At 33.8% G+C, this 26,323-nt stretch overlaps 1 protein-coding gene across 4 annotated transcripts; it reads right to left on the bottom strand.

Annotated features, from left to right (window-relative positions):
- Positions 1-22,659: 22,659 nt before the first annotated feature.
- Positions 22,660-25,445, bottom strand: LOC132915654 (uncharacterized). Of its 4 annotated transcripts, none has more exons than XR_009659930.1 (3): positions 23,932-25,445; positions 23,175-23,399; positions 22,660-23,087 (listed from the first exon to the last, which is right to left on the bottom strand). XR_009659930.1 is itself a non-coding variant. In XM_060975486.1 (3 exons), exons 1-3 carry the CDS (start codon positions 24,328-24,330, stop codon positions 23,063-23,065), a joined length of 651 nt encoding a protein of 216 aa, XP_060831469.1. In that variant the 5' UTR covers positions 24,331-25,300; the 3' UTR covers positions 22,660-23,062. The 4 variants fall into 4 exon arrangements, 1 of the variants encoding a protein (XP_060831469.1); XR_009659929.1 differs by having other exon boundaries at positions 22,660-23,231; positions 23,317-23,399; XM_060975486.1 differs by having other exon boundaries at positions 22,660-23,231; positions 23,317-23,399; positions 23,932-25,300.
- Positions 25,446-26,323: the final 878 nt, after the last annotated feature.

The raw sequence follows: 26,323 nt of genomic DNA, 5'->3' as shown, positions 1-26,323 counted from the left end.
ATTGCGTTGATCGTATTCGTATTTTACTTATTTATACATATGAACATTTTTAAATTAACGTAGAAACCAGCGCAACCTTTATGATAATATAAATATACTTCTTTTCAGTAATAACGTGATAGACTTTCCTGAATTATAAATTAAATTATTTAATTATAAGTAATATTTAATATATATTTATTACTATTTTAATAAAATTATGACTTTCAATGCCGAGTTGCTCAACATCGAAATACATTCTCATTTTTGATCGTGTTCAAAGTATAACTCGTACTTCGTTATTCGAGATATTTCAATATCTCATTATACGTTAAACGTAACATTTTCAACATTTCAGCTTCATAATTTTATATTGAAATATACTAAATAGAGTAATAAAAAGCGTTCTATATTTCACTTAACAGAGTAATAAAAGTCGATGCATCATATAAATGCACGTCTGTACGTCTTAATAGTCCCTGCATTCTGCAAAGTTCATGCATCACATACTATTCATCATGTCCGAGCAATTACTTCCTGCTTATATCTTACCCATCGATCCTTTCGATAGAAGAATGTTTGATATCAAAGAGCTACCTATATTCGGTACAATTAAACAATTAAATAGAAAATTCTATTACAATTTAACGAAAAAAAAAAAAGAAAAAAATACAGAAAAATACAGAAAAATAAATACAGAATTATAAAGATACGAGAGACAAGCTAGGATAATTCAACCAATTCTGCCTCGAAGAATAGATCGATCGAGGATAATTGATAGGCACGTCACGGTCTCTACGTTTCTTCTTAACAATCTATCTATTTAAGGTGCAGTGAGATGAAAGTCTATGTACTCGTACAGTGATTTATGAAAGTACTGAAATATTTATCACAGACGATTTCGACTACGTTGTATCTACAAATATTGTTGTACAAAAGTTTTGAAAATTAATGTTGCAATATAATACTACAATTGTAAATGAAAAATATATAGGTATGTGAGTTACAAGAAATTTATTGTTAACACACATATTTAGGTTAAAAAATTGAGCACAGCACGAGCAGTTGTTTAAACGTAATATTTACGTGTCGTCGCCCCAAACAGCGAAGCTTATTAACAATATGAATAATTGACCGCACGAACATATCAATGTACCATTTGCGAAGTGCACGTTTGCAATTGTCTTGTAGCTTCTATGTAGGTATGTTTCAAATTTTACCAACAATGGTATCATGACTGTAATCATTTATGTTTCAATGTTTCGTTATAGTATTGTAATATTTTATAACAAACATCAGCGTAAGAAGTATTTGTATAGTAATTAATTTCAGCAAAACTATCGTAGAACATCGTTTATTAATAAGAAATATAACGGATTCGATATTGAACATATTCTTACAAGCCTTTAAAATAATTATCATAACAGAAAGAGCGATGTATCTATGTATTCTGTGAAAATGTTAACAAATATTTAAAAAATTCTACAAACATGTACGTAATAAATATTACCTTGTATTTGAGCAAACGAAATTTATTAATTTTAGCTTCGTTCCGCTAAAATTAATTAATTTTTTACTATAATTAATTTAATTAATTTTAAATGTTGGTTTTATTCCGCTAAAATTAATTAATTTTAAATGCTAGCTTTATTCCGCTAAAATTAATTAATTGTAACTTTATTCCGGTAAAATTATTTTATTATTTAGTCGGTTTGTCCTTCGATTTTGTTACGGTTTAAAACCGCCGTAGTATTGAATTTATCAAATTAAAAAGGACTTATAATAATAATCTGAAATATCTTTTCGTTCTTCTCATGTAAGCTCTTTGAATTATTTCTTGACCTGAATCGGATGCAAGATAACAATCCAAAGCAATAATACTATTGATACGTAAGCGTTCAACTTGTTAGGAAACATTTAAAACCACCTACGCAATAGTTAAACAAAAGACGTTATTGGAAATATACGAGACCGCTTGAAAGAAAAAATACCTATATTTCCAGGAACCCATATTTTACAAAGAAATGATTTAGAGAGAGAGAGCTCTTTTCGAAGAACGGAAAAATATTTCGCGTATTTATTCGTCAATTTGATAAATTCAATGCCAGTTTTTAGATATTTTTTAATATTTTCACAAGGAACATAGATATCTTATGTTCTGTTTTCTGGAAATTATTGTGCAGACTCCTAAAACTATATACATATTTTTTTAGTTATTAAAATTTCCTTAATAAGCGATATTCTACATTTTCTTTTCAAATCAATTACTGTACAAATATTTTTTACTTTGGCTGTATTCCATTCGCTTCCTACGTTCGATTGCACGTGTAGTATTGCCTTTGATATCCTTTACATGTCACTACGTCTAAAGTAAAGGAAAAGCAGAATACAAACAGGAAGAATATTTTCGCTTCTCGATTCGTTCCGTTCATTCTTTTTCATATTCTTTCGTAATACGGTGCAAATGAAGCGTGTTTTTTGCGTAGCAGTCAATATTTTCAACTCGTTTAAAATCGTCAAAGGATGGAAAATCGAGAGATAGCCGCGTGACCAACAATTAGCAAATGCAGCGTTAGCAGCTGCTGGTTCGCCTATGACAGCATTATTGATCGAAGAACCATACGGTATCGATAAGGTTCACTCTTCATGGAAAAATTACACGATGCAGGGAAACTCGTTACAAAGATTATGCATGATCAGACTGAATGAAGAAATTTTTTATTGGAAGAATCGAGGGAGCTAAAGTAATGGGCACAGTAGCCAACTCCACTAAAAAGCAATTATAAAACTCAATCAAGTTCAGTTTCGATATCCAGACAATCTTTGAACTGTTCATCAAACGACCGCCCTTCCGGACGAAGCAGTCATCCGATAACAGGACACGATATCAAGTATACATCAAAGTAACAGGCCAAATTAGTTTCAAATGAATGTAGGCTTCGCCGCTGTTAGGTTGAAATATTTTCTTAAATAATTGGAAGCAAATTACGTGAGGTCTTTCATAAAGAAGTTAAACAGACTTTATCTGTATCAGTGAAATTGGGTTCAGTGGAGAAGACTAAGCCAAGATACTGATATATTACGTCTTTTTGCGTGAGGAGGGGAACATGCTGTGTTACGCATGCCCAGTGTGACCCGCGCCGCTGGGTTATGTGGGGGACTCGGGCGGATGTGTTGCCATACCCCCACTAAAAACCTCTCACTCCTACTTCCACTGCTTCAAGGGCGGACAAACCCCGGTAATACCTGTCGGCATTCATCAGGGTCGTCCTTCCTTTCATGCCCCATTGTATCTTCTTCTTCGGGCAGTTGCTACTCGCGTCATACTCTTAGCTAGTTCAAATACTGGGCTGATGTAAAAAAAAAAAAAACCAAACACCACACACGGAGTTCCCAAGCGGTCACCACCCATCTTAGTACTATCCATCCGTGCTGCCCAGCGCGTTGCTTAAAACTTTCGTGATCGGACAGGAACGAGAGTGCACTTATCGCGGTTTGGGCGTTGGCCACTGATAAATTGCATCCGAAAGCAAGAAGGAACTGCAAACTAAACAAAAGACGATTCCTATGAAATTACTCCCTGGTCTCAAAGCCAGATATATTGTCAATTTGCCATTTAACAATAGCTGCTATTGCTCACCAATTTTACTAATACAGTCATGATGATCCTATCTCGTTACAGCGTACATGAAATTTCAAAATGTTTCATATGACACACGTACCTAATACATACATTAAAGGTGTCTATGAACATTCAAATACTTTCACTATACACACCTGATGAAGACAAACGAGAAAAGTGTCATGAATTTGTATTGAGGGAAGTTAATGATCGTTCCTCCACCCTGATACGGACTTCCATTGCGCGAATTCTGTCGGCTGATCTTTTTAAATTTCAATCAGGATGTTCGCCGGCCGACTGTACGAGCCATTCACTCGTCACTGCCGGTGACAGCATTCGTTTCTTGCGTGACGTGTTATCGATCGCGAATTTTAGGTAGTTCTTGCGCTGGAAGTCTGCGGTTAACACGTATAGTTTCTTTCGCAAGCAATTATTAAGACATTAAGTCTCGTTGCAGCATGCAAGGATGCACTTTAAGAAAATTTTCGTAAGGAACTTTATGATAATTGAAGAAATAATACGTACATATATCAGCAGTTCTAAATTTCTGATATATGAAAGACAGTGGGGTGAATAATTTGTGCGATACACTATACAAGTCATTTATGAATAAAAATTGTATTATCGAAAAATTTATTTTGAATGTTAACGTATGTGATAAGTTTAATTTTGAGCGATTATGCTAGGAGCAATGTGGTAAGGTTGAAGATTGAATGTATCGATCGTAGTAAATTGCTATCTATTGTATACATTATATTTTATACTTCTTTTTGATGGTACGTATTTATAAAAAGGCTGAACTCCTCTTAAATGGCATAAAAATGAATATAGACAGTTATTTTTATGATTTCTTTCTATTAAAATTACGCAACTGATATACGTAACGTTATGCAATATCACGTAACTGATGATAGAAATTGTTTACTTCCTTTTCACAAACCTTTGACAGTATTCCAATTTAAATATGATGTTCCATCAAAGAGAAACTACGATTTTAACGCAATTAATTAAATAACAAACCAGATGTAGATGCTTTTTTGAATAAAAATAGTATAACGATAAAAAAAAAAAAAAGATCTTAATATATAATAATAAAATTTCTTTGAATTTTTCGAAATATTCGATAACTCATTGAAATAATACACTTGTGTAGCTTGTATGATCTCGTAAAATTTTGTACAGCCCTAATCAATAAACATTTCGTAGGATCATTCACAGAATTGCTTTTATGAAATTGTGCTTGAATTATGCCATGTGTAAAACCGGATGTTTAATTAAATCCTAACTTCAAACAGTACGTAATTCTGGGCCGTAATTTATATGCATATATTCTGATATATTTGATGATGTATTAAGTGAAGTACCATTTTAATTTTCAATATCAAACTCATTTTTAAAATCAATTTAATTTCACGATACAAAAATTGGAATAACAAAAATTGTGTAATCACTTCGATGTATTTCAACTGAAATGCAATACTTGCCTTTCGTGTATGTATAAGATCTAATATTATCTTTTAAAAGGGTGAACAATTGTTTCCTTGAAACGTTGAGTTTAGTATTTCGTAATTTCACAAAAATTCATAATAAGACAATTATTTTTCTATCACGAAAACGCAACCAACTCTTGTTAACAGGCTAATATTTAAAAAGGTAATAAAACAATATTTGATGCAACAGAATACTCGTTGTGAGTTTATGAGATCATTCTGATCTTCTAGTATATACAAATGTCCCAAGGGTTTATTTAAATTCCGATCCGTTAAATTTGCATTGTACTATTAAGTAAAGCAAGTGGCACATTAGCGATATTTAGATAAATGATCTCGTACTTCCTGTTATTTCAGGGCTAAAAGAAATTGGCTTCCGTAATTTCATTTACAAACACGAGAGACGAAAGGAATTTGTCCCGCTGTCGGTGTATCTATGCTATTAATCACACGGTTAAATCCCCGGATTTAATCCAAATGTGCTTAAAAGTGAAACTTCTCTATTAATATCTCCGTGCAATTTTATTTTTAGCTCTTTTCTTTTGCTGTAAATCTAACTGATAAATCGATTACTTTGATCTTAAAATTCTGCGAATAAATTGTTTAAAGTCAAAATATATGGACATTACGTCCGATCAAAAATGTTATGAAAATTATAATTATGGGTTGTTCAGAAAATTTACAGCGAAAGTTAAAAAAGTAAAAAAAGAAGTTAAACGAATAATATATGCACCGATTGAGTAATATATTATAGATGACTTTTAATATTTATAATTTCATGAGTCTTCCTTGAAAAATTGTTCGCCTTTTTCGGGAATAAATAATAATTTTTATAGACTTCTAAAGTATCTCGTTTCTCACCGTCGTTTTTTGACTAAGCTTGCTACGTAAATGCTACGATAAATAATAATGAGATTATACTATATTCAACGAATGAAACAGCTAAACAGCAACGATGGACAGCTAAGAAGTAAGAATTTCTTTAACATCGTCTGTCACTAAAAGAAAGAAACCAGTTTTATTAGCGAATTTTGGATATTTCTCCTCGATTCTCTTTCGTATTCAGTTTGAAATAACATTTGTTCGAGCATTTCGTTATTTAATGGAAGTTCACAACAAAGACGCTACGATGGTTTCGAACAATACGAAATAGAATTCGAAATGTAAATGAATATATTTACGTAAGTAGATAAGCACGTAGGTGTGTGTAAGCAACGTTGTAGTATAATATATTCAAATAATGTCAAAGCTATTCTCTGTTATTTAACTATAACAAAATGAAGTATAATAGAAAGTGCAAATTGTACCTTGCAATACAGATTTTTAAAATAAAACGAAGAGCATAATTGAAGGTGATCTCCTTTGTTCTATCGTACTCTCGACCTTTATTCTTACAATTTAAATTACACGATTCATTAAATCATATAACGACGTACATTTTCCTCGCTTTCTCAATCAGTTCATGTCCTTGGTATTTTACAAAGTAGCGTAAAATAGACTCTTTTTTTACCAGATAATTATGAAAATATAATACAATAACTGTTTTATTATAATTTATACAGGCATATACTTTTAAATAATAGAAATGTAATTTTTCTTAGCAACATTAGCGAATCCTTGCTATAATAACTTCAGCGTGAAGATCCGTTTGATACCTTTCATTTAACACCCTTTAATACGTTTTATTCAAATTTCATTGACTGTTCGTTAAATATACCTGTAACGACTAATGATAATACATATTATGCGAGTTAATTAATGCACGATCGCTTGTATCTCGAGTACGAAAACAATTATTCAAATGAAATGAAAACAAAAGATAAAGTATAATATAATAAATAATGCAATAACACTGTATCATGAAGACGAATAAAAGCATAATTTATTGACTACAAACTTTCAATATAATCGTCGTTAACATTGATACGTTTTTGACGCGTAACAAATTTTTTTTATTCCGTCAGCGGAATTCTGCTGGCCTATTTTTGATGAAAGATTTCACAGCTGTCTTCTCCCCATCGTCTGGCTTCAAATGAATACCCTTCGATATCTTATTTAACTTCAGGCAAGGAATGGAAATTCGATGAATTTTTGTACGTATAACAGACAGTTCAGATCGGGTTGTCAGTTCACATCAGATATGGTTTTTCGATCGGTTCAGAATCTTTGCCGAATTAATAATAACCGAAAATAGCTTTCGCACAGTGCCGTATCTTCTGAAAATTCAACTGTCACGCGTATGATTACTTCCTTTATTTGTTCGTTCGTTCCGATATTTGTAGTTAGGAAAAATGAATTTAAATATTATTATCGGCGTCGTAGAAAGACAATCAACAGAGGAAATTGGTTATTTCTTATCGTAAAAGATCAACTGAGTTTGTATCGAATTCTCATGTCTCAACCAAGAAGAGATGAAATAAGAGTTTTTAATTATTTCCGGATGTCAATATTTTGATAATCTGTTAAAAAGAGTGGAAAAAGATTTAACAGAAGAGAACACAACTATGAGAACAAGCATCGGTTCCGAAGAGAGATTGATGATATGTTTGAGGTAAGTAAGTTTTATTAAATTTTATACTTAGTTTTATAATTAACTATAATGGCGATGTATTGATGATTTAATCAATGCAGACTGTTATCTTTATAAGGTTTTTATTCATAAAATTCATTTGGTGGTCTGGAAGCCAACCAGCCAATTTCGACTTGTTGGCAACGTCGTTCTAATCGAATCTCCCGAACGAAATTGATTGAACATAAAATATAGTCAAAATTGAACTGACTAAACTTTACTACGTGGCGAAGTTTACTCAACTGAGCAAACTCGGTGATGCGCTTTAACTTCTAATCTCACTAGTGATTTCCATGAAAGGCTCTTACAAACAATCAAAAAACACTTCCTGCAACAAATCCACCGCTCACTCAAATCATACCTAAGCAACTTTACAGTAAAAATAAAAGATGTATATTCTGAATTAAAAAAACATCAAGGCAGGGATACCGCAAGGAAGCGTCTTAGGCTCGATATTATGCACATTATACACGGTCGACACGCCAACATCTACCAACAGCAAAATACTGACATTTGCGGACGACAAGGCTGTACTAGTCAGGTACATTAATCCAGAAACAGCAGCCACATTACTGCAAGAGCACATCACAAAAATAGAAAAATGGCTACAAATCAAAAACAAATAAATAAAAACCCCAGTAAATGCAACCACATTACATTTACACTAAGAAAACGGAAACTACAAAATACGGATAAAAAGAAAACAAATGTACTGGTTAACTAGTTAACTAGTCCAAACACATTGTTACGACCTTTCCCTGCGAGAGCCGGTCATGGGGGAACGCGTCAGCGAGAGGGGTAACTACGATTCTACTAATCGATGCTGCGAAATGGTCGCTCCCCGTGCGGTTCCGGTAGAACCGGGGTGGCTCAATGAATGCAGCTGTGTTCTACATTCACATGCTTCTACACATATTCTACTCTCAACTGTAGAATACAGTTGCATTCATATATATATATATATATATATATATATAACTTATAATTATATATGAGTATATATGTATATATATAAGTGTTAATCTCATATAAATATAAATATAAATAAATATATATATATATATGTCGGAGATGAAAGGACACCGGGTCCCCCCCGTTGGAATTATTTGGAAAAGCCTCAATACTGTAGTATCTACGAAATAACCCAGACACAGTCATTCGAAACTTGAGACAATGAGTTTAGGCTCGAGGCGACAACCGGTCGCCGAGCGTAGCCACGGTCACGGGATAAACATTCCACCTAACAGAGATATAAAGTAACATAGCTTTCCTTTAAAGAATTGGCAGTACAGACACTTGACAATAAGACATTCCAACAGCCCCGCAGCTCGCCACACACAGACCCCATTCTTTGGGCCAGATGATCGCCAGATGCCGATGCATCGTTTACAGTTTATGTTCAGATAACCTGAGGAACCGTTACAAATCTTAGGACTTAGTTAACTAAAGTCCTTCAGATTGACAAACAGTCTTTATTCTATCAGCCTGTAAATCTGTCACCTATTGCGGGAAGTTATGGGAAAGCCTGATTTGGTCACGTACGACGTTGCCTGCTAGGAACTCTCTCTCTAGGGCGGCTAGCATCCTTTTCTAACCGCCAACATAGAAATTGACCAATTAACAGCAGCGCCTATTTCCCTCACCCTCCGAGTGGAGGCTTTCTTTGACGAATCCGATGATCTCGTGCCCTTAGGCACACCCCGTCATAGTTTTCCTCTGCAGCGTCGTCGCGACGGAAAGTCATTCTTTTCTGGCAATCCGATTAGCTAAGAGTCAATCAAGCGTTCCTAGTATCACGAGTAGTAAGTCGAGTCCGACTTAGACTTTGAAGCAAAGTATATTCGTTATCCCGTGGACCGTGGATTCGCTATATCGAACCTAGGGCCATTGTCATTAGCGTCCAGCTACCGCGTCCGATTGTCAATCTTGTATCAGCCATACTTGTGTAATAAATATCTGTGCGACAACCATGAACAACACTGGTGAAGATTCATTAAACGCCCCTAACGTCTACCCGACATATATATATGTATTTATATCAGATTAATACTTACAGCTTATACAGAAAGTATTGGTTTTAATCGTATCGGAAGTTACCGATAGAATGTTCGAGTGAGACCTTGTAAAATGTTACTTTTCGGAATGACAGTTCGCTTTAGACTGACTATCTTAGACCGATTCTTTGTTTTTCGGGAAGACAATACCCACCACCCTAGGATTACGACACCGCACGCGCCAATGATCACGTAGGCCGATTTTTTTATAAAAACGAACAAATCGCAATCGATCTTTCTGGAAGTCGCGGCCAAGTGGCAACCAGACGCTCGTCGATACATTGTATGTTCATTGTATACCCGCCGGGAATGTAATACAGGAGACCCCGGGCGATGGTTAAAAATATGATTCGTAATGAATTCGCGGCGCAAAAACATCCTACGTGGCAAAACGACCGTTTCTGCAGTAACCATAAATGTGGGTCGTAGAGATTATTGAAGGTGCAGACACGTGGATGCCCGCTTGGCCCGGGCGCATGGCGCGCGGCGAGGCAAAATCCCACTCGACGTTACGCCCACCACAGAAAATAAATTAAAAGTCTACAATACAATGGTAAAATCAATTTGGACGTACTGAATACCACTATGGGGGACAGCAGCAATAAGCCACATGGATAAACCAGAATTTCTACAATCCCAGATACTGAGAACAATAGTCAACGCCCCATGGTATGTCAGAAACGAGGATATACGCAGAATTAAAAATACCAACGGTGAAGGAGAACATTTTGGCAGGTATGCAGAAAAATACAAAAGACGAACGACAACACCTCGAAACCAGCGGGCTGCTGAAGCGAGCAAAATTCTCACAGAAAGAAGACTAAAAAGAACTGACCTCGCTGAAGAAATAAAATAATCAAACTCGAATATGGTATTCCGCTGGAGGTAGCCACCCACATGTTATTTAGCAGTTAAATTAAGAAAATTTACCAAATGTCCAGCTCGACAAATTGTAAAATACAAATTAAATAATAAAAAGAAGAAACTAATGATTGACTTCCGACCTTAACTCGAAAAAGCTAAAACTGTTGTTCTGCTCTCACCCGAGATCACGTCAACGAAATAATACACACGATGGAAAATAAACAATACTGTACAGCCGTATTCCTGGACATAGAGAAAGCATTCGACAAAATAAACCACGAAAGCCAACTACACTCAAAGAATAATTCCCGGAACAAGTATACCAAATAATAAAATCATACATAAGCTTACAGTACCTTTACAATAGAAGTAAAGAACGCACATTCCGATGTCAGACATCAAAGCAGGGGTTCCGCAATGAAGCGTCCTAGGGATCGTACACGCTACATACACGGCCAACATACCAACAACTACCAATAGCAAAATATTGAGATTCGCGGACGACACAGCCGTACTAATCAGGCATATTAACCCTGTAACAGCAGCCAAATTGCTACAAAAACAGAAAATTAGATACAAGACAAACGAATTAAAGCTAACCCTAACGAACGCAATCACGTCACATTCATATCACGCTGAGAAAATAGATAACAGCTTCCCGAACGGCACGCAAATAACGCCAACAAGACAAGTCAGCATATCAAATCAATAGTAGACGAAATGCAGGCAGCAAGAAGACAAATGGGCAAATGTTAACAAGCCGAAAATCCAAATTGAGCACAGAAAACAAACTAAAAATATACAAAATAATCATAAAACCAATCTGGACAAAATCTAAACAAAATCGAAACAATTCAAGCCAAAATCCTTAGAACAATAGTAAACGCCCCGTGGTACGTTAGAAACGAGGACATACGGAAAGACCTTGGAAATACCAACGGTCAAGGAGGAGATTTCAGGTGGCAGCTGAAACGTGCAACACAACGAACATCGCAAGAAGAGTAAAAAGGAAACACCCAATAGACCTCATACAAGATATAACTTATTTATTTTTATTTTATTTTTTTATTACCAATGAGATATAACACTTTAACAAATGTCCTTCCGGACAAATTGTAAAAAGCAAAATAAACTATTAAAAAAAAAAAGAAAAAAAAAAGACCGTGAGGAAGACCGGGAGTGCTCGATATCACTAATTGGCTTGCTCGCCTAAAAAACGAGGATGAATCAGGAATCCCTCCTTTCTGGAACGCGAGCGAAGTGATTCGAGGAGTGGTCGAACGTGGCGGCCTCTCCGGTTACTGTGAAATGATTCCTCCGAGTCTCGATAATTGCCCCTGGTACTTGACACCAGTCGAGATCCCTCGGAATTCTTAATTTATGGCGCGAATACGTGTGGCAAGAAAGAAATCGACCTTTCTATGCGTGAAGTGTCAGCTTATATAATCGCCGAGAGACTTTAACACCGGATTAAACAGCACAGCGAACAGATCGCTAACAAAATTAATTTAGTAATGCAACATGTAATTCATCTTTTAAATATTTTTTGATTACCTGTACGAAACACGTACTTGCATTAAATATTTTGTAGCTTTTACGTAAATTATTGGTTTTCTCTTATATTCATTATTGCATGATAATCCCCATAAAATTCAAAGCATTACGTATTCTATACTTGATATATTGTTAACATCAAGATCTGTATTGATTGTATGTGAAGTTTGACCTACATACCTTGATGGCTGAATATCGTGCATTCTACTTATTAAATAAATAATTATTGAAAGAGTACGTACGTACTCGTATAATCTGTACAGAATGCATCACAGCTTGTTTAAAATTATATTCTCGAATAATTAACAAAACAGTGGATGTTAATTGAAGTAAAGAAAGAAAGTGCGGAAGGGATTATCTACTTTCTAGGTAAGCATAATAGATTAACAATTAACAAACAATTCAGGATGCAGGAAATCCTATTATAATAAAATACATGGCTATTCAGTGAAAACATTATAAATATTTATTATTATATGTTTAAGATGACTATTCATGCTGTATATTAATTATTTTTTAAATATACAGAGTGTCTAGAAATTTCTGTCATTTGAAATAACTACCAAACGCGAGAGTAAATAACACGAAGAGGTGTTTTTTAAGCTTTTTTTTACGTGGATTATAATAAATATAAAAATTCCAGTTAAAAATTTTCACGTCGCGTTTTTTAAATGGTATTTTTGTTCTCGTACGATGAAAGGACCGAGGACGAATTCGATGCCCTGTTTTCAAGTGGTCTTGAATTAACGCAACGTCGCAACAGAGGAAATGTCGAAACACACAAGGGCTGAGTTTTTTGTTTCTCTATTTTTTCACTTTACATCGCACGTTCGAAATTCGCATATCGGTTAAAACGCTGCAGCACTCTGTTTGAAAATGGAGAACAACCATTTGTTTCGATACACCTACGCGTGTGACACCATACGCGAAAAGCATTGTCTACGAAACAGGACCAACAGCTCTTGAAAATAGGAAGAATCGAATTACTGATACACATGCAAGTGTAGTAGAACAAATGGTTGAAAAATTTGTCCGTTTCAACGATACTTTTTCTATAGCGACGTTGCATCAATTCAAAATTATTTGTCAGTAGCGTTTTGAATTTTTCTTTTTTTTTTTTACTCTGTTATGACATGCGAATTAAAATGTGATATCCCATCTAAAAGATGCAAAACGACCTTCGACTGGCTTTGAAAATTTTTAACTTTAACATTTTACATTTTTACACTTCTTATTACTATTTTATTTTATTTAATTTTATTTTTAATATTTTTTTTCCACTTATTACATTTCTCCGTATCATCTATCGTTTGGCAGTTATTTCCAATTGCAGATATTTGTACAGACGCTACATATTTGGTGTAAACATTTGGCAATCTCTGTGTACATTTTCACATTCGTCTCGATCAATATAATCACGATAATTGCGTCTCATTGGTGTATTAATGACATTTCAGTGTTTTATATAGGATACAGAATGTATGCGAAAATGGATTGATAAATAACGCTCACGCGTCACGTAGCTCGAGGACAAAAATAGATGCAATGGTACCGGTAAACCGGGAGCTTGTAGCTTCATTCCTCCCCTATACCATACCAAAAATCAATAACTGTACATGACGCAATTACAGATACCGTTTATGGGGAAGTTGAATATTGACACGATGTCAACGAGACTCAAGCAACGTGCAATAATCGATTTAATAACGAGAAACGTTATAACCGTTATATTATAATATTATTACCGAATCGATAATGAATAGCCGAGAGCAGCAGTTCTGTATTTACGCCTTACCTTCAGCTGCCGAACATATGAATTAATGGATTCAATATAGTTTGTAAAATAGCAATTACCATAAAAGCTTATTCACACTATGGTGGATCATTCATTCACCGCACAAATTATTTGTTTTGCGTAGTACCGCATGACACACACATTTCATATGCGGGCGCACAATAAAGTTAAATTATTAAATGAATTTACACAAGCCAAGTTCAATTACAATTGTATGTAGCACCTTTTCCGAGGAATCAATTGCCAGTATCCTTCCTTAACAGAGTTGCCAACATGTTCAAAGCAAATTGGAAATCTCAAATTGCGCTCTGCCATGGTATTAGTTTAGAATATTGCCGTTATTATTTGAACTTAGTTAGTTAATTGGGAAGCGAGAAACTACAGGCAACTATAATCGAATTTCACTTAAGTGAATTCGTTTAATTATCGCGTTGTATTTGGCGCCCCTTTCTCAAGATCGATTGGCGAATGTTTAAGGCATCTAATACCAACGGACAGAATGTAAATTTAATTCTAACAAAAGGGGAAGAATTAAGATTTATTATTATGCTTAAACATATTATAATATAAGGCATTCAATAATATTCAAATTGCGACTTCTAAACGGATTACAGATTTTTCCTGACAAAGTTCCACCGTTCCCTCGAAAGCCCGTCATAATTCCTTCGGGAACATCTCTTAAGCGTTTCAATGAAATTGTCGAGCACAGCACTCTTCTGGTCCCCAACAAACTCAATTTCAATAGAACTACATTTAGCATTAATTATATGCGTAAGATGGGATTTATTCAAATCATGTCGTATAATAAATATTCACAAGATATATGTATACATTAAATATATTGTAATTTCTGTTTTCAGCAGTTTCGCTACTTTTATATAAAACAATATAAAAATGTAAATGTATGTAAGGTGGTTGAAACGACATAGCGAGATCATAATATCGGTCAATAACTATTTAAATATTTTTGTGCTAAATATATTATAAAAAAAATATATATGTTTATATGTACTTGTATTAAATATTTGTAAATTCTATATACATTATTAGATTGATTGCAAACTTTACCGATGACCGTAATAGTCGTCTACGTCGGTTAAAACTAAATCATAGATATTTATGCAAATTTTTGTAAATTTCAATATTAAATTTTTGTAACTTACAGAATGAAATTTAAAAAATGTTGCATCTACTAAATATTATAAAATCTACTATGTTCTCAATGGAGTTTACAATAAAACTTTACCGTTGAACAACGATCGTCTAAATAAACATAAGTCTGGCGATGTAATTAAACCTGTGTTTTATTTTGAACTACTGATAACGATGAAACTTTTCATGTTGACGATGGTATAAAGAGATACGTGCATCCGCAAAACGAGCAAATGTAGGAAGCGAGTAAATAAATTTCAGAATTGTTAAATATGAAAATTACCGTTACACTGTGGATTTTATCCAACATCATGTATTCTGAACACGACTAAAGGATTAAAACCCCGACAGATATTTGTTTCGTCCGAAACAAATATATATATGTATATATATATATAGAGAGAGAGAGAGAGACAGAGTAACATAGATATGTATAGTAACATAATCTCTAAGCGACCTTCATCTCGTGAAGTTTATGCCTATCGAGATCGCAGGTTTTAGCAAACGTGGACGTTGAAACCAAAGAATATAAGGAAATATCTTCTATTGCAGTAATATCATTTATCCCTTACTTTCTCTTAGATTATCGTCTTTCACTTGCTTCGGCTAATTCATTACGAACGGTACTCGACTCGCTGACAAATTGAAAGCGATTACGTCTTCGGATCCTCTCGCGTGTCGTTTCAGATTTCAGGTTTAATTTTCGAAACTAAATTCCACTTCAGGATCTTCTTACGTTATATACATAACCCTATTTTATCATTAATTATTCGAGGCGATAGAAAGCAGAAATGTATGTAGTTGTTCGTGTGCTAAAATGGCCTTGTAAATTCTAAAAAAAAAAAAAAAAAGAAAAAAGCCTTGGAAAAATGAAAAAACCTTTCTCAATACTGGCCGAATTTCATGTAAAATACTTTTCACGTTGTCACAGTTGAAAGAGATATTTTAGTAGACTTACTCGGATGGATCACCTAGCAGATTACTACACACATACGTTCATCCATATACACACACACATACGCTTCTACTATCGTGAAACATATTTTGCGTTAGTTAAAAACTACGCGTAGGAGAAGAAAACATTTTTCCACACAGTTGTTTGTAATACAATTTGGACGAGATATTTTGCAACGCAATATCGTTTACATGACGCTTTGTACGAGATAGCTCGCAGAGAAATATCGCTCATGTGGCGCTTTGAACGTGATATGTATGTTACACGTTTTTCACTAGAAAGAAAGATCTCGCAAATTCGAGGAACGAATCTCACAGAATGATTCGCAGAAAAATTAATTTGTAAAATACTGCGTATTTATGAATATAAAAGAGCATCGGTTTCCACGAACAAGTAATCCTATTCCTTTGTCGTATGAAATAATTCAAAGCACGGTATTATGCATAATGGTACGTTACAATCGTTACAAAAGTACCTCGTTTTTTCTACGTAACTCATTCTCCTCACAACGTACGCAGTATTTTGTAGGATGGCATTTCTTTATCGTAGGAGCTATTTTCTTAGGGAAACATCGAGATTTAATGCAAAAGAGGAACTTTTTCTGAGATCTTTTTGCTTTGTGATAAAAATTTTCAACTGGTGTAAAATACTTCTTTAATGATCCAGAAATAATGTCTTCTTTTATCTCGCGAAAAGTTTTTCCATCTTCGTGACAAGAGAATATTACAAGACAATTAAATATCGTTATGTTAAGCAAATGTAGAAAATACTTCTCGTGCCATTTCATAAATTTACTTATGGTCAGATTCTCCCGTAAAATTTGATGGATTTCATTTGCTCCACTCATGTATGTGTTATAATCTAGAACGACATTGAGTTTCTGCCGGTATTGTCCCGTACCGTGATCGATATTAGTTGACATCACCAAGCGAGGAGAATGTACAGTAGCAAGGGTTGATACTAGCTTCTTGTCTTCCCACGCACAAAAAGCCACCGTTTCGCTATATCTGACTAGCATTTGTCCTTTTTTCAATTTTTTTATATCTCTTGCAATCGTCCCGTAACGTGGCATTTCCTTTCGTTTTAGACGTACAATACCGCAAACGTTAGTTCCATTTTTATGTAATATTTCGTACAAGGCAGGAGACGAATGGTAATTATTGAGGAACAGAGTTCTTCCTTGTTGAAGCAAATGTTTCGTTAAATGTAATACAATTGAACCGTAGGCATCAAGTGGTTTGGAATTCAAGTCACGTAGCAATTGTCCACTTCGAATTGTATACATAGCCAGTTTCACATTCAGCTAAAACAAAGGTTTTTAGTCCAAAAGTTGCTCGTTTGTTAGGAATATACTGGTTTTATGGCAGTCTATCTTCCCATAGCATCACGCTTTCATTAACGACGATATTTCTTTCTGGCCGATACGCGCTTTGAAAGCGTAACGGTAATCTGTCGATAACAGGTTGTACTTTGTACGTTACATCGATGTCTTTTCCATTTATTTTTCTCATTATCCTCGTCGTTAAAATTTAAGAATCGCAGGATTCGCAAGAATTTGTCTCGTGACATAACGTTTCTTATAAATTGAAAGCTGTACATGGGATCGGTATTCCAATACATAGAGATCGTAGGTAAATGGACTATACACGTGCAAATAATAATAGGGATGGCGGAATACATATCAGTAACGGTAATATTATAAGGAACCCTGGAGAAACCGTATTTCTCGAACGAAGCGAAGGAAATATCCCGCGTATTCGTTTATTAGTCAACGATATTGCGTCGACATATGTGTCTCTTTCGTGTTCCAAAGCGATTAACAACATTTGAACCTGAGATATTTTGTTCAAAGCATCGCATGAATAATATACCGTGAGGTATTTCGTATAAAGCGTTATACGAAACGACATTGCGTTGTAAAATATTTCCTTCTCAAATACGAGAGGATTAAAAGCATAAACATAACAAATGGAATATTGAAACGACGAACAGAATAACAGAGACTGTTTACTTGGAGGTATAAAGTCTGATGAATTTGTTTTGTCCTTGTTTATCTTATCGATTTGAATTAAACGTAATTACCTTTACGTAATTATTATGAATACCTTGTACAGAAACCACTGTACGTTTCAAAAGTCTAAGAAATGAATTTTCGTTTGCAAATTTCACCTATAAATTAGTATACACAAGCAACTTGTACATGCAGATAGAGAAATTCCACTTATTTCCTTGCATTTTGTTTTAAGGATGAAAGGATAAAATGGCTGAACGTAATAATCCTTCTTTCATACCAATTTAATGTAAGAATCGTATCGTTGAATAAACACAAATACCTACAAATCGAAAAATTCTGTTTAAATGAATATGTATGTATACATACATTTACAATCAAGTTCCATGAATTCGTATCCATGAATTGAAATTATTTTCATATATTCGAGAACAAAAGGACACGTATTTATACGTAACTATCGATACTATAGATTTATACGTAACTATATATAAGGAAAAAGTATGCTTGTTTCTTTCGTGAAATGCAGATATACACAATTACGTATAATTTCATGGTAAATAAATGTTTAAATAAATATTGCAGAGAGTAATTAGTCGATATACCAATAAGTATTTAAGTATTTATAAATATCGTGTACCAATAAGTATTTATATTTTATTTATTTCATATTTTTAATTTTCTCTTTACGTCAAAAGTTCTCTTCTCCTATCTCAATTATCCCAGAACTTTTCAGGTTTTTCGGCGAAAAACTTTATTGTATAATTTCTTGTGTCGACCAAAGAGTTACAGTCTTTATCATTAAGGGAATTTTGTAATGACCTGAATAGGGGAAAATTTGAGGGTCCAACGTCTGTTGAACACGGTGGGCGTGCTTCAACATCTTTTGTCGAGTAATCAAAGACGCGCAAAGCCACGCATTGTTCTGACGAAACTGAAACTTCTGGACGTTTTTGTTCAATTGCTGTCTCTAATTCGTCTCATTGCGAGCAATATCCTTCCGAATTTATCGTCTGGTCGTTTGTCGTCATAAACAGCGGATATATTGTTTCCTACTTGTGTAGCATTTTTGCCTTTTCGGTAAAAGAAAAGCATCAAATGCCTATAATGCACTTTGTTTCCTTCCATATTTAGATTTGAAACTAACAAAAATTAATGTATTCTAAGCAAGCCTTTTTCTAAAGATGCATCAAATATCACCTTTTACGATATGTACACAATTCATTTGTTTTCAATCATTCTGATATATTCAGACCTGATTTAATGCCACCTACTGAACATCGGCACGAAATTTCCCAACAACCCAATGTATCACGTAATATATAATTTAAATATCTTTATAAAACAATCTCGTAACTCCTGTATATATTGCGTATGATGGAGGCAGACATAGTTTTGCTTCTTTCTCCTTTTTATAATTTATCACGTGTCTGATAAAATCTCATACGAATAGTTCATAGAAATAACTCAAATCTAATTTCTATATCACAATATCGAATCTTGATTCTGTAAGTATGATAATATAACCATAGTGTTCAAAGAATAGGAAATCAAAATATATGACTATTTCAGCTTGTTGAAACAGTTTAATAATATGTAAAAATACAATTTTATAGTTTACATGTACATCTATGTTTATATGTATGTAAGTACATATATACCATTGATCGTTTTAGATAATAAATGCTGTAAACACACTGTAAAATAAAAATAGGGATAAATAGAAGCTTTTTAAGTTTATGTAATATGTAAATAGCAAATCTGAAAGATCCTAAGAAGTGTATCAGAAAAAGTATAGAATCCAAAAATGACCAAATATTATTTCATTTTATAAGAGTTTTATTTGAAGAAGCTATTACATCTTTATATACTGTAACATTAAATTTGAATACAAGTTTATCTTAGGATAAGTTAAGTTAGTAATTTTGTTATATACGTACATAAAATAATACAAAATATATAAAACTAAATTCTATTTGTTTGTTGCTCATATTCTGGAAATATATAAGTGGAGTATAAACATATAAACATATTGTGAAGTTCTCTGATTTTAATACCACCCAATATCGATAAATGTTATATATATACATATATATATATATATATATATATATATATATATATATATATATATATATATATATATATGCAGTATCGAGGGAAAACCCTAAGAAATTGAGATCTACTTGACCATGGATTGTTCACGTCTCTGAAACTTGTGCGTGCCGGGCATACCGGAGTCATGCTATAAGGGGAGGCCGTTAATTAATTGAGAAGCGAGTATTGTCAGGTTGCCAAGGAGTGTGGTCAGCGTGAAAAAGAGCGTTGGAACCGTTGTAACGAGAGTAGCGAATGACAAATGGTGACTACGTGTATATAGATTGGCCGTACATCATACTTGATTTTGTGTTGACGTGAACGATATTAAAACCTACTAGCACTATACTCTCCCCCATTACATTACACGATATATATATATGTGTGTGTGTGTGTGTGTGTGTGTGTGTGTGTGTGTGTGTGTGTGTGTGTGTGTGTGTGTGTGTGTGTGTGTGTGTGTGTGTGTACACACACACACCCCATATATCGTGTAATGTAAAACTTATATACTCCTCTCCGTACCTCTCTGTACCCCTCGGATCAATCTTTGTTTTTAAAGAGAGCTATTCATTTACTTCATACCTCTATTAAGTACACGCCCTTGCCCTGACCGTGACCGTGTCACGTAAAATAATAATGAATTTAAGGAGAAAAGAAACTTTTATTTTTCTCTTTTGTTTACAATACACTTCCGAGCTCTAGACGTGACCGTTCAAGACTATCTGACTGCTCCACTGCTCTTACTGAGGAAAACTCGGTGTGGGTGTTCCCTTTGGAATTCAGAACGCGGATTCGTTGTCCACACTTTTTGGTGGAAAAGTGAGGGTAATGATCCGCGATGCCCATTGGTAAATGAATTAGGTAGTAAAGACAAGGAGAGCTAGATATGGCTCGTGGGCATCCTTGTTCATGGGAAAACTCTTATCTTGCCAGACACCCGCTTTCTCCGTATTAGGTTAGGGCGTGCAACAAACATAAACCGAAAATGTTTACGTGAAGGAAACTGAAACTGAACAGATTCGGTTTATGTCGTCTTCCTAGGCCTGTTGCGAGTTAATAGAACAATAGATAGGTCTTGGCGTCCGGACTCCGGGGAATCTCGCAAGGACCGTCACATCTGGCGTGCCACATGGTAAAAAGGAAAATTGATTCGTGACAACCGCGTCCCATTAATCTAGGGCATCCATAAATCTAGGGCACTCATAAATCTAGGGCACCCATATTCGGATTAAATCATAAATAATTATTTCTCAGCTTTATTATTTAAATACAGCTATAATAATAATAAAAAAAAAACTGGACTAAAGTATCGGGGACCTTTCCAAACATTTCAAAAGAAAAACTCCAATGTCCTTTCATCTCCGACATATATGTATATATATGTTAAAATGTCACACCTACTTTTATCATCAAGTGACATTAAAATCAGAAAATCGAGCAAAATGTCATAATCCACAATTATGCTTGTTTCATCTTTAGTTAAAAAACACAATGTATTGCGTTATCACATTCTCTGCAATTTCTGTATTATTAGCGAGAAGGGAGGTAGTATATTCAGGTAGATTACGAAAGGAACTAATATAATTGTGCTCGACAGAGATGTAACAGGTGCAACTACGCTGCGTGTTATTCATAACGAACAGTGCTTCGGCATCTCGAACATCTACACATCTTGATTTGCAAATAGCTATGCACAGTTGCAACAGATTTAATAAGGTCTCAGAACACTTAACTCGTCCTTCAACGTTTTACAACTTGCAAGATTTCTACGTTGAAAGATACATTATCAATTTGCCAATAAGTTACTTTCAAACACAAACTTATTATTTGTATATTAATTGTTGTTAATATCTTCTCTCATTATAGATATACTTATTATTATTATTATTTTTTTTTGCATCGTAATAATTATTATTACGCGTTTTCTTATTATCTGAATGATATAATTTTATTACAATTATTAAGTTGTAAATACTGAATTTATTCAAAAATAATGAAGCAAAGATAATTGTTTAGAATCAATTAAATGTATGAAGCAAATTCAATACATTGTACATTATGCATCGCAACATTTCTTTCGTTACAAAAAAAAAGTTATTAATTCATGAATTTAATTAGTACTGATTAGTATTTTTCTTCTCAACTATAAACGAGTTATATAAGACCTATGCTTAATGAAAGGATATATCTGTTACCCACATAAACTCGTTATTCTCAATAAATTGCAGACATTCGATATTTTATTAAGTTTCCTCATCCACTAGCAGCAGCTCATCAATAATGAAAGTTCGTTATTGATCCAAGAATTGATATATCATAAAGAGTATGTGCGTATAGCAGCATCGAGAAAATGTTCAAAATCGTTTCTTTTTTCTTCTTTCTTTTTTCTTCGAAAACGAAGCGTCTTCGACTTGTTTTCTCACGATTGTATGAAATAGATACAATGACTCATAAAAGTATTTTGCAACTACTATTTTTATGATAGAAAAGCCAAAAACCAATCTTAAAATATACATAAAAGTTATTTACAAACATATATTTAATAAAGATTAGCACACAGCATTAATAGCCTCCTTGGTATGCCTAGAAAAAATCTCAAAAGTGGTTCCAGTAAATATTTAGGCTTATTTCATACATATGGAAAATGTTTGATGAAATGTTAAATGACTGTTTAAATACTTTATTGATTTCTACAAAATATCTGCATACTTGTGTTAGGTGTTTTGTAATATCTATGTATATTTTCAGATTTGCTAAAAACTTTACCAATATAGCTATGACAATCGGATTTTGTTACAATACTAATGACATTTCAAAATGTTTCTTTCAAGACATATAGTATATTCATAAAAGGTGTCTTCTGCAAGAATATGAATACCTTCATGAGCAACTGTATAAAAAGAATGCCGTTACTTGACTCCTATTTTAATCTTCTAAAAGCTTTCCTGATCTTTCGTGGATTGAGTAATCGAGTGGGACTGATCATTGGGCGGTAATTGATGGTGGCAGTATTTTGTTGTACTAGAGTAGACGCAGTATTTCGTTGTACTCGAGTAGACGCAGTATCTCGTTGTACTTGAGTAGGTGCACTAAAACAACACATGGCAACACATTTTTTTATGGAAAAAAGATCCTGCTATTAATGTGTAAAATAATTTTATATTTTGTAGATACTTAAATTCATAAACACTAAAACGGAACGATGGTCTAGTATTGGGATTAAAATTAAATCCTTCGGACTGGATTGAACCAGGTTCCTAAAAAGGAAATCATATATTAATCATAATAATGTTAATCATTTGTAAAACACAATCATTAACATAGTTGGTATCGCGAACCTCTAATATACTACAATACAATTTTGTAAATTTCTTTCTATACCGCTGTAAAAGTGCTTTCAAAAATAGGAATACGGTAACTCTTATCAGGTCATCGCATTATTCGAAATACTGTTTATCGATAAGTCATGATAGTCATATCTTATGATAGTAGCAATGGAATTTGAAAATGTTACGTATAACGTATATAATATTAGGTTGTCCGAAAAGTTTCTTTCGTTTTATAAGGAAATAATAGATGCACAACATTTTCTGTTTTATATTATTTTACTGAATTTTGAATGAAACGAAAGAAACTTTTGCGACAGCCTAATCTATTGCTAAAAGATTTTTACGAGTGTTCGGTGTGTACAGAAGAGTGTACAAAGGGTGTACAGAATATAACAGAATAAATCGATTATCGAATATGCTAGGAAGTTTTTCAGTGACTTAATACTTTTAGTTTACTTACAGCTGTATGATCTCCTGGTGACGAATCAAAATTAAACGCGCATTCTAGAGGAATAGATGATGAAGTAGACAATTGTTGACTTTGGGTAACAGGTTGCGATGTAGAAAATGAACTTGTAGTTGGACATTGCGGAAATGCTGCTAGTTCCGGATTAGGTCCGTTAAATGTATAATCGGTGGAATCAATCGATATTTGAATCTGAGTCGATACAGGAGGTATCATATTCGTAGGAAAATTGAATCGAGTCCCAGGCATTACAGCCGGTTCAGTAGGAATGGCGTTAAATATAAATTTTTGATGTACACGTATAAGAGGCGTTGACTCGCCGGTAGACGTTCTAACAGTACTATCACCAGATACTACTGATGTCACTGACAATGTGCCACGTACAGTTGGCATCCCGAGTGTTGTATTATATGTTGTTTCTTTTTGGTTTGTTGGTGTTGAATCGCAAGCTGCAGGTTTATTTTCTAGCACTGGAGAAGTGCAAGATTTACGTGAAATTGCGCCACCAAATTCACATTGTTTATTAGATAAACTAAAAGTAGTTGGTACCAAAATCGATGATTCGGGTGTTCCAGAATTATGCAAAGTTTGTGATGCATTAGGTACTTGGAATGCTGGACTTGATAATGTTGTTGTCGTTGTTGATTTCCACCAGAAAGGCGTAGATCTACTTTCTGCGTTATCACACGCTGACTCTTAACTTTTTGACGTTGGAGAACCAAGAAACTGGCTCGTACTTGTGTCACCAAATGAATATTGTTTTTTAGATAAATTAAAAGTAGGTGGTTTTAAAATTGATGATTTGGATGTTCCAGATTTATGCAAAGTTTGTGCTGCAGTAGGTACTTGGAATGCTGGACTTGATAATGTTGTTGTCGTTGTTGCTTTCCAACAGAAAGGCGTAGATCTACTCTCTGCGTTATCACGCGCTGACTCTTTACTTTCTGACGTTGGAGAACCAAGAAACTGACTCGTACTTGTGTCACCAAATGAATATTGTTTTTTAGATAAACTAAAAGTAACTGGTGTTAAAATTGACGATTTGGGAGCTGGAAATTCAAGGTTATTCCATTTATCGGTCCATTCTTCTTGGCATGCACGTGAAACTGGTTCAAGTGTTTGTGCAGTTTTTACGTATTTATTATTTGACAATGTTAGAGCATTAAAAGCGTTGGAAATATGTAATGTATCTACTATTGTACTAGAAGTCTTAATCGCTGGAAATTCTGGCATTGAGTCTTTCTTCAGATTCTCTGAATCTTGCTTTACATCAGCCTTTGCATCATCACCTTCAATTCTTCGAAATTTATTTCTATTTTCTGAGATCGACGAAGCTGTATTTTCAGCTGTCTTTGCTGTATTTGTATTTTTTCCTCCTTCAAACATTGTCGCATATAAAGTTACTTTTAGATATTGTAACATCAATCTCCTGTTGGCCATCTCTGTTAATATCAAATTTAACATTGGCAATATTTGCAGAGATAGATTTAGTCGACGTTGTACCTGGAAATGATTAAATCCTGATAGCAATATTAGCAGTACAGTTAGCTATATTACAATTTGGACAAAAATAACAGAAATAATCGAATCAACAATTAATGCAGTGAACTGTATAGAAAATGTTTTATTATATATTTCACATATTTTTATAATGTCTTCCTTTTTTAATTGTCCTCGTAATATTATACAAATTCGGAAATTTTAAATTGTACAAAATAGTAGGTCACATTAATATTCGGACCGTCTAAACCAGAATTACTTTTTAGAAATTGGACCAGAGGACTTGAATTTCTTGGAGAAGTTAAAAGGATTAGATTACCAAATGATATGGAAGATAGACTTGGAAAGAAATTGCAATTAGTTGGGATTGCGAAGAAAACAGTAATAGTCATTTGTCATGACATTTTTATCTAAAACTGTAATGACTATTACGATCTTCTAACGATACGTTTCGTAGACTTATGTAGGTTATGTACATGCTTCAAGTTTCATCGAAATCAATTGATGCAGAAAGATGTAAGAATTGTTAGATAGATGTAGAATTGATAGATGTGGAAAACAGGTTTCGTTATTTGCAATTTTATAAATATTGCAGTTTTCGCCATTTTGAATATTTAGTTTATACCAATATTGATCGACGAACATTGAGCGCACAGTAGGGGTTAATTAATCAAAATGAAACATTTCATACCACATTATTTACGACGATTAAAAGCAGTTCAGTGAGCATTTAAAGGATTAATCAATTAGAATATAACACGATTTACATATCCACATTTAACACATAGTTAGACAAGCAGAATACACAAATCTGTAGTTAACAGTTATTTTTTTTTTTTTTTTTTAAATAGTTTATTTAGCCAATATTTGATTTTTTGTACATTTT

This window comes from Bombus pascuorum, unplaced genomic scaffold (genome assembly GCF_905332965.1).
Source record: "Bombus pascuorum unplaced genomic scaffold, iyBomPasc1.1, whole genome shotgun sequence".
In the NCBI taxonomy this organism is placed as follows: Eukaryota; Metazoa; Arthropoda; class Insecta; order Hymenoptera; family Apidae; genus Bombus; species Bombus pascuorum.
The sequence above is the reverse complement of the archived record's forward strand: the minus strand, read 5'-3'. Positions and strand labels throughout refer to the sequence as shown.